Source organism: Salpingoeca rosetta (assembly GCF_000188695.1).
Source record: "Salpingoeca rosetta unplaced genomic scaffold supercont1.35, whole genome shotgun sequence".
Lineage (NCBI taxonomy): Eukaryota > Choanoflagellata > Craspedida > Salpingoecidae > Salpingoeca > Salpingoeca rosetta.
Genome location: NW_004754899.1, coordinates 1 through 15,458, shown reverse-complemented (window position 1 = coordinate 15,458; position 15,458 = coordinate 1). Strand labels below are relative to the sequence as shown.

The window sequence follows — 15,458 nt, the reverse complement described above, 5'->3', positions numbered from 1 at the left end:
ACACAGATGGTGGTGGTGAAGATGAAGACGCACAGCGTTGCAGCCAAAGGCAAAGGGGGAGGGGGTGAGAGGGAGGTGACTTGAGACGTGTGAGTGAGGGGGGGGGGAGTGGAGAAGAGAGGGTGTGCAGAGAGCAGGTCAAGCAAGGGGTGTGCAAAGGAAAGAAAGGGAGAGAGGACTGCGAGGCAGGGAGGAACCGTGTAAAGGAGGGCAGAGCAGTGAGTACAACACACACGCACGCACCACGTGGTGGGCGTGTCGCTCGTCCAAGCGGAGTGAATGAACACATGTCCCTTTGTTTGGCTTGCTTGCTCGCTTGCCTGCTTGCTCGTCTGCTTGATTGATTGATTGATGGATTGCATGTGTCATTGTCATCATCATCAATATCCCCCTGCTCCCTGCTGCTCCCTGCTGCTGTTGTTGTGGTTGTTGTTGTGGCTGAGTGTGACCAAACCGCACCTCCCCATACATCCTTTCCTTTCGTCGCAGCGAATGCAGCGTGTGTGCGTGTGTGTGTGTGTGTGTGTGTGTGTGTGTGTGTGTGTGCGGGTGTGCGTGCATGGCGCGCAACCAGCCACGACAAACGGCTGTTGTGCGTGTTTGTGCAGAAGAAGACGGGGAAACCTGAAATCAGTCGATGACACGACTGTGGAGATGCAGCAGCCCAAACTTGCTTGCACTCGCTTTCACTCGCCTACTCGCTTCTTCTTCTTCTTCTTGTTCTCTTTGCTGCACACAGCGAGGCAAGGCAAGGCAAGGAAGGAAGGTGGGGGTGATGTGGCAGTCACCGCAACAGCAGCATGGGGGAGAAGAGAGATGTGAGAGAGGGCAAGAGGAGATTGTTGGTGATCGCTACCCAGTCACCAACAGCCAACCAGACCAATGTGGAAGAAAGGTCTTTGACACACACACACCTACACACACAGACACACACACACAGACACACACACACACACACACAGACACACACACACACACACACACACACATGCACACAAAACAGGTGTCATGTCAACGATCCTCAGGTGAGCCAACACACATCATGCCCACTGTTCCTTCCTCGACTTCTGCTTCTTGTCCTTCTTCTTCTTCTTGGGCACTATTCGTTCGCTCCATGCGTCAGGCGACCAAGTATGTGAACGTGGGACGCGGTGTCCTGTTTGTGGTGGCAGTGCTGTCGGTTGTTGCTGTTGCTGTCTTGTTGTGGGTGTGTTTGTGAACTCCCTTCTTTCCTTCTTCTTGTGGCACAAGGATGTGTGCAGGGGGCTGTGGGTCTGCTGAAAGTGGTGGTTTCGTCGTCGTCAGGTCGTCGTTGTTGTGCTTGGCTAACGTGAACATGTGTGCTGTTCTCTTGTGGTTGGTTATGGCAGTGGCCTGCAGAAACCTAACGACGCTCTTGAGAGTGCACTGGCAACACGTGCCGCTGACACACGCACACCACAAGGCAAGCGACAAGCAGTGTCACTCACGGCCACCTGCGAGGTGGGTGCAATCACACCTCCGCTCATGTGTATGTTGTGCATGTGTGTGTGTGTGTATCAGTGCACGGTGGTGATCCGATATCCAAACCACAATCCCTGCTGTCACTGCTGCTGCCTTGCTGCTGCTGGTGCTGCTGCTGTTGGCACGTGTATTCTCACGGTTGCATCGTCTCTTCCTCGCACGCAAACAACAAACAGACAGGAATCGGCAACTGAGAGTGGTGGAGACCAAGACACCAGCAATACAGAAGGCCACGTTTGAGTGGGACGCACCTCCACAGCGGTACAGGGGTGAGCAATCACAGCATTTGCGCTGACATCGGTCAGTCCTCTGTCGTGATCACAGTCACACATCATTCATCCCCCAGCTTGCAATCAAGTCAGTTTACATGGCATGCACGCTGTAAGTGCTCATCACCTGCCCCTTGCACACGTGGTTTCCTCACGCACACACACCCCACAACAGCCCGCTTGCGCGGCATCATCTCGCTGGACATGAGTGTTGGGGATGATGATGGAATGCCCCCGTCTCATCATGACAGTGAGCGATGTGTGTGTGTGTGTGTGCTTCTCGTTACGCTCGGCAACCGTGTGATGACGGCTCATCACTCCTGCGCACATTCCCTCGCTCACTGCAACGCCCATCTCGCCACCGTCACCGACCAGGTTGCCATTCACTGGATGCCCTTGGTTGCGTCGACGGAGCAGAGTGTTAGTGACATTGGCAAGGTGCTGCTCATGGCGGGACAGAGCGACTGCTTTCAAAGGTATGCGCACACTGTATGTGTAAGCGTGTGTGAATATGTGACGTCGACGTGGTCATTCTTCCATGCGTCTGCTGTCTGTTCTTTGCTTGCAATCGTTTGATCTTGTGCTGCGATGTGTTGTCCTGATCTCTGTTCCTCGTGCGTGTTTGGGCCACAGGTTATGCCTGGAAGTTGAAGAGAGGAAGGGGAGACGCTGTTCCGGCACAAGGATGATGGTGACATGAGGTGCGACCACCGAATTGTGTTGTTGTTGCGGGTGCATTGCGGCCGACGCCGCTGCTGCTGCTGCTGATGATGATGATGCTGCTGGTGTGTACCTGCACACACTGAACCACTCATCACTCGCTATCGCCTTGCAATCCTTCTGTGCGGTTCTCTTCGCGGCTTCGTCTCTACAGCTTCATGTCTGCCGAAGAGAATGCACTCTTTCACACAGTGCGTGTGTGTGTGTGTGTGTGTGTGTGTGTGTGTGTGTGCGTGTGCGTGCGTGCAGCGGTTTGTTGCAGATATCTCCCAACACTCCTCCCATCCCCTTTCATCCGCGCACCTCACCACACAACAAACGCACCCATCGTCACCACAACCACCACTGTTACCAGAACGCACTGCCCCGAGATGCCGCTGCACTATCGCACTGCCAATGGCGGTCCTGATGTCAGCGATCACCGCGCACGGCGTATCCGTCGATCCTCTTCGCACGTGCCCATCGTTCAAGGTGAAGACCCACCAACACAGCAACAGCAACAGCAACGGCGTGGCATGGAGTGCAACCGAAGCATGACGACCTCACACTCTCTGTCTGCCTGTGTGTTATGATTACGTGTTCATGCGTGCGTGCATCTATGGCAGGTGTACGTGTACCCTCTGACTGCTGATGAAGAGGCCGTCCCTGCCAGCCATCTACCGCGCCATCCGAACCGCCATCCGTGACGGCCCGTACAGCACCGATGACTTGTCCAGGGCTTGCCTCTTCGTCCCATGCACAGACATATCGTGCTGGTGTGCAGGTGTGTGTGTATGTGTGTGTGTGTGAAGGTGTGTGTGTGTCTGTGTGTGTGTATGTGTGTGTGTGTGTGATTGTGTGTCGCGTCGGTGCAGATGCGCGGGCTTCCACAGCCGTCACCATCACCGCCACCACCTCACAACTGTGTTCGCGTGCTTGTGACTGAAAGATTGCATGCACGGCACGTACTCTGGCAACATTGAGTCGATGCATCCCGTGAGCGCAGCCATCGAACGCCATCTCTCCAGCTGAGGTGGTGGTTTGTTGTTGCCTGTGGTGCTGGTGGTGCTTGTGGATCTTGATGTCGTGCGTGCGAGAGGACCGGCGCTCATGGATGTCTTCCAAACACACACACACGCTCACATGCTCACATGTGATGATGCATGCCAGACTTGCGTATTGGAACGAGGGCCGCTACCATATCCTGTTTTGAGTACAGCGACGCACCATGTCTCCCTGGCATGCAGAACACGGCATTCTTGCAAAAGGTACAATGTGTGTGTGTGTGTGTGTGTGTGTGTGTGTGTGTTCGAACATGACTGTGCGTGCCTGCGCTCACCATCGACGACTGCTGTTGCTTACACTTCACCAATGCCGCCTTGTTTCTCATCACCACCTGCATCAGGTTGGCCTGAGTGAATTCCACCACCGTGACGGCCTCGATGTGTCCATCCCACTCTTCTCCATGGTGACATTCATTCAAACCGGAGCAGCGACGCGTTCCACCCGCACAAGCAGGAAATACCTCGTCAGCACCTTCAGGTCTGTGCAGGCGTGCGTGTTGTGACGTGGTGCGATGTGGGGTTCGATGTTCACTGCTGCTGCTGCTGGGTTGAGAGGGTTGGTGTCGCTCACTGCAGCACCACTCGCGCCTCTTGTCCCAATGCAATCTCACTCCAAACATGTTGTGGTGCCGCTGCTTGACGTGTGTCTTCTTTCCTGTTGTGCAGGGGCACTACCACGTCTGCTCGTTCTTGATGCCATGCGCAACCACCTCCCCAAGCTGCACAATGGCAGGTGTGTCGCGCTACGTGTGCGATCTGGTGTGTTACTTCGTTCCGTGTGTGTGCGTTGTGTTGCCTCGGAGTCAGCTGGTTTTGGTGCTGTGTGCGTGTCTGTCTGGATCCACCACACACACACACACACACACACACACACACACACACACACACACATCGTCTCTTTGTATGTTTGCTTGTGTATGCGCAGGGACATTATGTTGGTGTGCGCGTGCCGGTGGTTTGGCGAAGAGCGCATGGGCCGTGAGGGGGAAGGTTGGATATGACCCGTCATGTAAGCAGGCAGAGGAAGAGTTCAACAAGTACACATACGCGGAGCTGGCGCTGGAGACCAAGTTTGGGCTCATCGTCGAAGGATTTTGCTACCCCTCCTTCAGGTGTGTGGTGTGTGTGTGTGAGTGTGTGTGTGTGTGTGTGTGTGTGTGTGTGTGTGTGTGTGTGTGTGTGTGTGTGTGTGTGTGTGTTTGTTTGTGTGTGTGTGTGTGTGTGTGTGTGTTGCAGACGATTTCGGTCCTGTGCGTGGTCTCACCACCTTCCACCTCCTGTCACCCCCTTTCATGCCTGGTAGATCATGGCTGCGGGTGCCATCCCCGTCATTGTCGTCGACCACTACGTGCTGGTGCGTATGGATGAATGACACTTCGTGTGTGTGTGTGTGTGTGTGTGTGTGTGTGGAGATGTACCCTCCCGTCACTCATGGTGCTGCAATGTGATGTTGTGGTGTTTGCTTTTCGCATGCTTGCAGCCCTACCAGGACCTGCTGGACTGGGAGACGTTCAGTATTCGCATTCCCGAGCACAGGCTCCTCGAGGTGCAGTGACAGATCGGTGACATGGGGATGTGAAGTGATGCGTGAGCGGGTGATGTGTTTTGATGGGGATTGTGTTTGGTGATGGCTTGCATGTCACGTCGCTCACACACACTCACACACACACACTCTCTCTCTCTCTCACACACACACACACACGCACGCACACACACACACACATACACACACACATACACAACTGTGTTCAGCTTCCGAGGATCCTGCGGTTGATCCCTGATAAGATGGTGGAGATGATGCAGAGACGCGTTGTGTTTGTGTTTGAGGAGTTCTTCAAGTCCCTCTCCACCCAAGAGCACACAGGTGAGGGAGTGTGTTGTTGGGACAGGAAGTTGTGGAGTGAGTGTGGCGACGCTTGTGGTGTGGTGTGTGCGTTGCTCCCTTGTTCCCACGTCCATTCAACCACTCTCACCACCTGCCAACTCGTGTGTCATGACTGTGGTATGTGCTGCTGTCAGCAGTGGAGTCTGCCAGGATCAACCTGTTCAGTGGCGACAACGCGTGGCAGGTGTGCGTGTTTGTGTGTGTGTGTGTTTGTGTGTGTGTGTGTGTGTGTGTGTGTGTGTGTGTGTGTGTGTGTTGACGTGCGTGTTTTGTTCTCCACCCATCACACGCCGTCGCCACCACCCTCTCATTTTCTTGTGTCTTTGCTCACATCCTTCCCTTCCCATCCTCACCACCACCATCAACTTCCACGCTTGTTTCCCCTTCCTTCTGCTGTCGCCACACAGAGGGCCCTTTGAGCCAGCAGCTGCCATCTCCTTCCACCACTGCTCTGGTGGGATGAACAGACGGGCGCTGCCATGTAATGACCATCCAGCCACCCTTGTGCGGCTGTGGAAGCAGCCACACCAACTCACACCACAAACAAGCAAGCGATGAGCAACGTGAGTGCACCACCGCATGTGCATGTGTATGCTGCGCACAACACCAGTGTGCGTGTTTTGTGCTCGCTGTCTTTGTTGCTTCTGTCTCCCCTTGTTGTCCCACATCAATGTGTACATGTGTGTCGTGCGGCTGCCTGGTTTGCCTTGCTTGATGCGCTGTCTCTTTCTTCGTTCTCACACACAACTGCCTGCACACCTGCACATTCTCCAACTTGCAGCCACTGCTCGTCTTTCCCGCTCTTTCTCGCCCTCCCTGACGGCCATCACAACAACAACAACAGCCAACACACCCTCTACCGCCAATGCAGCAGCAGCAGCAGCACCACCACCACCACCACCGCTTGCCGCTGAACACATCCCTCCAACCAACCAACCAACCAACCAACCAACCCATCGCCCACTGCTGCTGCTGGGAGCTGGCTGTTTGCAGCTGGGAACAGGTAGCGACAGCACAAGTTGCATTTTCGGTTGGAAGCAGCAGCAGCAGAGGTGAGGGCGTGAAGAAGAGGGAAAACGGAGGGGAGATGTGTGTTGGATGGATGGATGGATGAGGTGGGGTGGGGGATGCTGGGTGAGTACGGTGTGGTGTGACTGGCTGGCTGGTGACAGAGGACGGTGGTGTGTGGTGGTGGTGTGAGGAAGAGGGATGGATGGATGGATGGGGTGCAGCATGTCTTGTTCCTTCCCTTCTGTTGTCTGTTTTCTCTCTCTTCCCTTTCTTCTTCACACCTGCATGCACAACACCAGCAGCGACAGCAGCAGTGTAGCTGCGCACATATCCATGCTCCCTCTTTCCCTCCCACTCACTCACCATGCTGGTGCTCGCACACAACCACACTTACAGGTGATGCGCACGCACAAGCAGGATGAGGGAAATGTCGAGGATATTTGTCACGCGTACCAGCTGCACTCGCCTCACACATGGTATGTGGGTGGTGATGAGTGGTTGGCTGGTTGGTTGTGTGATGGGGTGGGGGATGGGGGTGTGGTGATGGGGTGCGGTGAAGTGAACAAGGGGAAGAAGGTTGATGGGGGATGATGGTCACGCACACCGACACACGCACGCACACGCACACACAATCACACGTGGTGCGTGTGACGTCAATCACTCGTTCTGCTGTGCTGACGTGATGGCCTGCTGTCTGCCTATTGTGTTCTGTTCCCATCCACGTTCCCTGCAACCACACGCACACACACACACATATGCACAGGTGGTGAGGTACCAGCACACATCACTTGGAAGCGGGCTCGCATGCCGGCTGCTGCTGCTGCAACTTCCCCGATTCGGCTGTCACTGCTGTGTTCATGCAGTGTTCCCATATGCGTGAGCAAGGCCAGGTGAGCCCATCATGCATACTTTGGTTGGCACATGGTGCATGTGTTGGCGTTGTTGCTGCTGTGAGTGTTTGCTGTTGCTGCTGATGCTGTGCCTCGTGCAGCAGTGTAGCTGTGCACCTCACATGCCATGCGTGTGTGCTTGTGCTTGTGGCTGCAGGGGAGCGACTGCGTGAGGATCGTTGGAGGATGGTTGGCGGTGCACACATGATGGATTGGGAGGAGCAGCTGTGGACACACACACACACGTCCATGGTCATGGTGGGCACATCCAACCACAGCGACGCAGCTATGCGCAGGTGTGTGTGTGTGTGTGTGTGTGTCGTGGGGCGAGGAGGAGGAAAGCAGAGGAGGGGCAGGAAGGTGAACACGTCTGCCGTGCTCCCATGCCACGCCTGTGTGTTGTGTGTGTTGATGTGTCTGTCGTTGTGTGTTGGTTGCATGCGCACCAGGGCCACATCAGAAGAGGGCAAGGAAGCCGCCATGAACGACCCATCAGCATCATCATCAACCTTCCCCATTTCTCTCTCCTTTCTCTCTCTTCCACCTCAGCTCCGCTGTCACCACCGTCATCATCATCGCCATGGACCGCACAGCCGACACCACACCCGGCCGACACCAGCTCCAATCTGGCGTGAGGAACACATTGCACATGTCAGTCGCTCTGACGAAGAGGTGAGCATGTGTGTGTGCGTGCGTGTGGTGGTGGGGACAACATGTGTGCGTGTGGTTGTGTATCAGTGCGGGTGATTGGATGGGGCTGGCGGGTGGTTGATGATGCTTCGCTGTCCACCTCATTCCCCTGCATTCTCCCCCTTCTTGTGTCCGTGCACACACGTTTCACAGCGTTGAGGAGGCGCATGAAGCGGTGGAACTAACGACGATGACGATGACGAGTGATGAAGGTGAGAGGGCGACTGAGATGTGTGTGTGTGTGTGTGTGGTTGACACGTTGTGCTTCCTTCTTCGCTTCCATCTTTCCTTGTCTGTTCTGTCCACTCATGTGTCTCTTCTTCTTCTCCCCCTTTTCGATTGATTTGGACACAGGGTCATGCATCCCGCTTCCATCCAACCAACCAAGCAGCCAAGCGAGCGAGCAAAGGACACGGCGTGGCAAGGGGCCGTTTGTTTTCACCGTTTCCACCACCAGCAGCAGCAACAACAGCTGATGTGTGGCTGCATTGTGGATGAACGGGCCATCTGTCTATCGTCCATCTCCACCTCCCTCGTCGTCGTCACTGGTCACCAACAGCAGCGGCTGCTGCCATGGATGTGGAGGTGAGATGAATGGCGGTGGTGGTTGTGGTGATGTGGGTGGTGTGTGATGTGTTGGGTGTGAACATCAGCATGTGTGGGTGTGATTGTGAAGGCTTGCTTGGATGTCGTTGGGTCTGTTGGTGGTGGCAATGGGTGTTGTTGTCATTGACAGCCTGATTGTGTGACAACTCACCTCTTTCTTCACACGCACACAGGATGTGATGTGCGTCGATGTGCCGTCGCCTCGCGCGACGACGATGATGGTGGTGGTGAGTGATTTGTGGTGGATGTAGACGGCACATACACACGCATGTGCAGATGTGCTGCTTGTGGCGGTGGTCATGGTGTCTGTGTGTGGGGATGTGAAATGTGCGTGCACAGGTGGTGATGTGGGTGATGTGAATGTGGCACAAGGAGGTGGACGTGGTTTGTTTCTGCCATGCTGGCTCACTGCGTGGTGTGATTCTTGCTGATTTGGTTGTTTGTGCTTGCGCATGTGTACATGTGTGTGATTTGCTCAACGGTGACCGATCTCTTCCCAAGCCCTCATGACACGACCAGAGCGATACACGCACACACGAATGTGCCAGAAAAGAAGGCGCAAGGTGAGAGGCTGCCGCTGTGTGTGTGTGTGTGCGGTGATGGGGTGGTAGTACTCATTCGCACGCACGTACACGCACGCATGTACACATGCATGCCAACACACCAGAGCAGTCATTGGCTGTGGGGTGGTTGCACTGACATGTGTCTCATATGAACCAATCACACAACTCAATGTGCGTGTGCGTGTGTGCGTGGCTGCAGGCGGAGGTGTGCGGGTTTCCCCAACCAAATTTCCTTCCTCCTTTTCCCAACTAATCGTCTTTGCTCTGTGTCATCATCATCATCAGCCTTCACCATGCGATGTGGTGCTGTTGAGGCGTGATCGAGACAGCGGCCAACACAGGTATTGCAGCAGTGGTGGATGTGGCGGTGGTGGTGACATATCGTGTGCCTGGTTGCTTGCTTGTTGGGCGCTTGCTTCGTCGTTCTTGTGTGCATCTGGTGTACCCGCCCACAACATGATGCATGCTCCCGTGCGTGGTCCCTTGTGTCCCTCCTTTCATGTCCTCACCATCACCGGTCATTGTTGTTCGTCTCTGGTTGGTTTCTTCTTGCCTCACAGGCACGCAGGCTGGCTCGCTGCTTGTGCTGCTGCTGCTGCTGTGATGATGGCCGTGCGTGCATGTGCGCTGTGCGCCGTGTTTGGGGCTGCACCGATGAAGACAAGGAAGGACACGACCCGTGCCCACCACTTTTCCCCTGTCATCTCCTCTTTCTGCTCCATCAGCGATGACGATGGTGGTCGTGGCATGTGATTGCGCTTCCATTTTCTGGCTTCGCTGTGACACATCGGCTGGCTAGTTGGCTGCATCAAGCACAGGTGAGGATGATCGTTGGCGGTTGGTTGGTTGGTTGGTGGGCTGGGTTGTGTCGAGTGGTGGGAAGCGGGGGAAGGAGGGAAGTGACACGGTGATGGTGGCGGTGGTGATGGTGATGAGGCGATGTGGGAGTGCAGAGCGAAAGGAGGGAGGGAAGGAAAGTGATAGGTGGGGCATGATGTTGGTTGAGGGATGGGGGTGCGTGTGCACATGCACGTGATGTCATGTGGTGGTAATATCACATGACAATGACACATATATCAGCGGCTCATTCCTGTTGCTTGCACCTGTGTGATTGTGTGATTGTGATGATGACTGCAGCAGGCAACACACGGCAGTGGATGCTGGATTGGATTAGTTGGGTTTGACTGGCCATCGTGTCGTGTCGCCCATTTCTCTCCCTCTCCGTTGCTCATCTCAACCGAGGACACACAGCGATGTGTGTGCATGTGTGCGTGTGTGCATGTGTGTGCATCGCCATCAACCACGCCGACTGCAACACGATGCACGAGGTGAGGGCACGCAATGCTGTGTGTGTTTGGTGGAAGGGGTTGAGGGAAAGTGGGAGGAAGGCGTTCATCATGGCCATCATCACCACCACGGCTGTGCACCTGGTCATGTGACCGTGCATTTTGGGGATGGAGATGAGGGGAGAGATATGTTGTCGTTGTGACGGCTGTGGTGGTTGCATTGCTGTGCATGCGTGTGCATGGTGCGCTGTCTCATTCTGTAATGCCATGTGTGTGTGTGTGACTGCAGATGTGCGTGCGCGTGTGCGCATATGTCAGGCAGATGCGTTGATCGACGACGAGGTGTGTGTGGTTGACCTTTGTGTGCTTGTGCCATCACAACAACACGCACAACACCAAGCACACCATCATCATTGCGCCCCATGTGTCGCTGTTGTTGCTCATTCACGCATGGCATGCTCACATCCACCCCTTGCTTCTTCTTCTTCTTCGTCCTCCTCTCTGCTGCCACCACCCATTCCACTGATTCCCTCCAACCCCCTTTTCATACACAGAGAGGAACCTATCCACATCCAACACCCATGCCCACACCCACATCCACGCGTGCCACGCCATGGCGAGCTGTGCCACCTCAACCAACCCAACTCAACCCAGGCCAAGGAAGAGGAAGAGGAAGCAAGGACAGAAGACGTGGGGCTCCCAACAGATGTGCGTGCGTGTGTGTGTTGATGGACGGTGTTCTCCTTTTCCCCCTCCATCGCCTCGCCGCTTTCTTCCATGGCGATCTGGCTGGGTGGCTGTTGCCCCCTTCCCCCTTGTTTGTTTTCTCTTCCAGCCCTTTGTGGCTGTTGGTTGTCTGTTGTGCCTGTGAAAGGGGGAGGAGGGAGGAAGCGAAGAAGAGAAGAGAGGGAGGAGAAGGGGTGCATGCTGTCCACAACTGTGTGTGTGTGTGCTGTTTCTTCTTCTTTCCATCCCCCCCCCTTTTCTTCTCCCCTTCTCTTCTCCCTCCTCAGCCTGCAAGGCATGTGAACCTGCGTTGCATTCACACTGTCCCCCTTCTTCTCCCCTTCTCCCCCTCCTTCTTCTTGTCTCAACCAAGCAAGCAAGCAAGCAAGCAAGCAACCAAGCAAGTCCGCCCTTCAACAAGCCAAAGCCAAAAGCAAACAGCAGTTGCCGCACAAACACAGCAGTGGGCGATTATTTGTGGCATCTTCCACAATCGCCCAAACACGAACCAACAAGACCAACAACAAGCAAGCAAGCAGCAGGCGAAACGCGAATCAAGGTGAGTGCGTGTTTGAGTGGGAGGTGGTGGGTTGCGTTGTTCGTGTGCGTGGCTGGCGCAAGGTTGGTGGAGAGGAGGGAGAGGGTGCGCGTTGTGACGGGCACTCACTGGCGGTTCTGTTGTGGGTGGTCTCGTTTGGTTCCATGGACTGTGTGGGGCGTGGTGGGTGATGGTGTGATGGTGAACAGGTGCAAGCAGAGAACACGCACAGCAGCGCCCACACCATGGATGTGTGCAGGGCCAAAGGCACGCAAGGCATTGCCCACGGTCGGTGAGGCTGACATATGTGCTGCACAGGCCCATGGCACGCTGGCACCGTGAGTTTGGGCGAATTCTGTCAATTGGTTTGACCGCTGTGTGGGTGTGTGATTGTGTGTGAAGGAGGAAGGGGGGAGAGGTGGACGTGGCTGTGGTGGGTGATGTGATCTCACACGCACTCCTGCTGCTGTGGATGTATTTGGCTCACGCACACACAGAGAGGGATGATGGGCTGCATCAACCCACACACGTGTGTGAACACACACACGCGTGTGAACACACACACGCACACGCTGACACCCAGCAGTCTGATGCCACCTCACGGTGCGTTGCACTTGCATGTGCGTGACTGTGACTGTGTGCAAGTCGTTCATGCTGTGTCTGCTTGCGATTCACACTGTATGTGTGTGTGTGTGTGTGTGGTGGCTGCTTGCTTCCCTCTGTCTCACACATGTGTGTGGATGTGTTGGTGGTGACACACACACGCAAACACACACACAGTGAGTGGGTGTGCAGACACACATCCTCACACAGGCAGGCAGGGCAAGGCACACTCTTCCTTCTCTCCGTCTCTCTCCTCCCTCTGCTGCCACCCCCACTGGTGCATGGATAGACCAGTGGATGCAAGGGGTGTTGGATGATGCTGGCTGGCTGATGTCCTTCCCTTGGTGCGTGTGTGTGTGCGTGTGTGTGTATTGCACCGCTGCTGCTCTTGTTTCCCCCCTGTTTGTGTCTGTTGTGTCTGTTGTGCGTTGCTGCTTCTCTGTGCTTGTGTGATCGTGTGTGATTGCGTGTGTGTGTGTTCACCACAGCCACGTCGTGTGCGCCCATCACCATCGTCTGTGCTCACCCACCTCCCATCTCTCCCCTTTTTCTTCCTCTTTTGCTCCCTTCCCTCTTTGTCATCCCCTCACACGCACATGCACACATGGACGCTTGTGCAGGGGAAGTGCAGGCTGTTTGTTGGAACCCATGGCAAGGCGCGCACAACCAAGCAAGGACACGAGCAAGCATGGGCACAGGACAAGCAAGCAAGACGTGGGCTGCCATAGGCCATGCGCCTCGTTGGAGAAGGAAGGGAGCGTGAGCGGGTGGTGTTGATTGTGTTATGTTGTGTGCGTGTTGTTGTTGACAGCGTGCACGTCTCTTTCCTTGTATCCCTCTGCCTTCCTCCCTCCCTTTTCCTTTCTCTCTCTCTTCTCTTGCCACAGCATGCACACTGCTGTTGCTGCTGCTGTTGTTGTTGTTGTTGTTGGCTGAAGGTGATAATGGCGGCTGATGGGGGACTGAAGCGGTGTGACATAGCATGGAGCTGTCGCTTGTTTTGTGTGTGTTTGTGTGTGTGTGTTGCAGTTGATATGGGGATGCTTTCTCGCTTGTTCTTTCCACATGTGTGTGTGTGTGTGTTTGCTTGCTGTCGTGTTGCTGAAGTGAAGTGGAAATATACAATGCAACACGCATGTGCAACGGTGTGTATCGTGTGATACTGGTGCTGGTGGATGGGTGTTGGTGGTTGCAGTGAAGTCAACACGGTGTGTGTTGTTGTGACTTGGATTGGATTGGTGGTGAGCTAGGCGTGTGGCTGTGGAGTGGGTGTTGCATGCAGGTGAGGACAGCAGCTGCTGTGAGCGTGGGGATAGGGGGGAGGATGAAGCGAGTGATGATGGCAGCGACTGGTGGTGGTGGATGTGAACAGGGCTGATGTTGAAGAAGGCGGCAGTGTGGGCTTGATGGGTTTATGATGTGCTGTAGCACATGCAGCATGAAACATGAACGAGGCACGAAAGGTAGGGGAATGGGAGGGAAGGAGTGGCGGCACAAAGTAGTGAACATGGACAAGGGAAGGCATGCGAGCGCATGGAAACAACAGCAGCAGTGGCAAGAATTGAAACACGACAGGAGGGGTGGTGGAACGCAGGTGAAATGGACAAACAAGGCTTGTGGTGATAAGGTGGTGAAAGAAGGGGACGAAGGGAAGCACAAATGCACACAATGGGTTGTGTTGTGGTGCTGTGTTGTGTGAAGTGAAGTGAAGTGAAGGATGTGTGATGTTGTGTGGAGAGGTGCTGTGTGGCGGTGAGTGGATGGAAGGGAAGGAGAGAGGCGAGGGTGAATGAAGCATACATGTGGCAACAAGTGCAGAGCAACAATGCAACACATGGAATGTGGAAAGGCAAAGGGAAGAGGGAAGGAAGCAAAAGTGAGTGAAGGGTGAGACAAAGGGACAAAGCGGCACATGCATGGATGTGTTGTGTTTTGTGTTGTGTTGTGATTGTGGCGGTGGAGCAAAGGAGGCATAAGCACAAATATTGCAAGCAATAGCACGCATGCACGTTGAGAGAAGGTAAAATGGGAAGAGGAGAAGGCGATTGCAGCAAGCTTCTTACGCACCTGCTCATATCGCTGCTGGAGGCGAGAGAGAGGAAGCGCAGGTGATGTTGGAGAGTGAATCCAAGAAGCGAGGCGATGTTACTGAATGAAGTGGAGTGGCGTGGAGTGGTGAGGGAAAGGGTGACAGAGCGGTGTGTGAGTGATGGTGTGGAATGATAAAGGGTCGATTGCAGATGCGTGCAGGCATGGTGGCGAAGCAGTGGAGCAGTGGCGAGTGAGTGGAGGAGTGTTGTAAAGTGAACAAGGTGGAAGCAAGGGCAGTTGTGGGTGCTTGCAAGCAACACGCAGCGTACGCATGAAGTGTCTGCAGCGAGCAATGGTATGTAGTGGAGAGAATCCAATGCAAGTAGGAGAAGTTGTGAGTGCCTGCGAGTAACACAACAATGAGTAGGCGGATGTCGTGGAGAGAATTCAATGCAAGTAGGAGAAGTTGTGAGTGCCTGCGAGTAACACAACAGTGAGTAGACAGATCGTAGTGGAGTGAATCCAATGCAAGTAGGAGAAGTTGTGAGTGCCTGCGAGTAACACAGCAGGGAGTAGAGGGATGTGGTGGAGTGAATCCAGTCGAAGCAGGAGAAGTTGTGAGTGCTTGCGAGTGAGTAGACGGATGTAGTGGAGTGAATCCAATGCAAGTAGGAGAAGTTGTGAGTGCTTGCGAGTGAGTAGAGGGATGGAATGGAGTGAATCTAATGCAAGCAGAAGAAGTTGTGAGTGTTTGCAGACGGATGTTGTGGAGTGAATCCAGTCGAATCAGGAGAAGTTGTGAGTGCCTGCGAGCAACATAGCAGCACTGCACAATCGCATGCAAGTATGGTTGCAGTGAGCAGAGGGATCGCTGTGGAGTGAATCCAACGCATGTAGGAGAAGCTACGAGTACCTTCGAGCAACACAGTAACACTGCACAATTGCATGCAAGTGTGTCTACAATGAGTAAACGGATCGTGGTGGAGTGAATCCAATGCATGTAGGAGAAGCTACCAATGCTTGCGAGCAACACTGCAGCACTGCACAATCACATGCAAGTGTGCTTGCAGTGAGCAGAGGGATGCTACTCATCC

General features: G+C 54.6%; 2 protein-coding genes and 1 pseudogene across 3 annotated transcripts; all 3 read left to right on the top strand.

Annotated features, from left to right (window-relative positions):
- Positions 1 to 1,114: 1,114 nt before the first annotated feature.
- PTSG_13001 (uncharacterized protein) lies at positions 1,115 to 3,503 on the top strand (the record flags this gene model as incomplete). The annotated part of the gene is made up of 8 exons (XM_004988400.1): positions 1,115 to 1,131; positions 1,371 to 1,417; positions 1,680 to 1,772; positions 1,948 to 1,982; positions 2,148 to 2,248; positions 2,848 to 2,963; positions 3,145 to 3,255; positions 3,421 to 3,503. 8 exons carry the CDS (start codon positions 1,115 to 1,117, stop codon positions 3,501 to 3,503), a joined length of 603 nt encoding a protein of 200 aa, XP_004988457.1.
- A 131-nt stretch (positions 3,504 to 3,634) lies between these two features.
- PTSG_13000 (hypothetical protein) lies at positions 3,635 to 6,831 on the top strand (annotated as a pseudogene; the record flags this gene model as incomplete). The annotated part of the gene is made up of 11 exons: positions 3,635 to 3,739; positions 3,877 to 3,999; positions 4,202 to 4,268; positions 4,461 to 4,618; positions 4,839 to 4,889; positions 5,016 to 5,081; positions 5,288 to 5,399; positions 5,555 to 5,612; positions 5,917 to 6,007; positions 6,265 to 6,472; positions 6,828 to 6,831.
- Positions 6,832 to 7,576: 745 nt separating this feature from the next.
- PTSG_12999 (uncharacterized protein) lies at positions 7,577 to 9,521 on the top strand (the record flags this gene model as incomplete). Its single annotated transcript, XM_004988399.1, has 8 exons — positions 7,577 to 7,617; positions 7,871 to 7,993; positions 8,165 to 8,242; positions 8,366 to 8,590; positions 8,748 to 8,754; positions 8,791 to 8,848; positions 9,119 to 9,180; positions 9,466 to 9,521. Coding segments are annotated over 8 exons (650 nt in total), but the record flags the coding sequence as incomplete, so codon positions are not given.
- Positions 9,522 to 15,458: the final 5,937 nt, after the last annotated feature.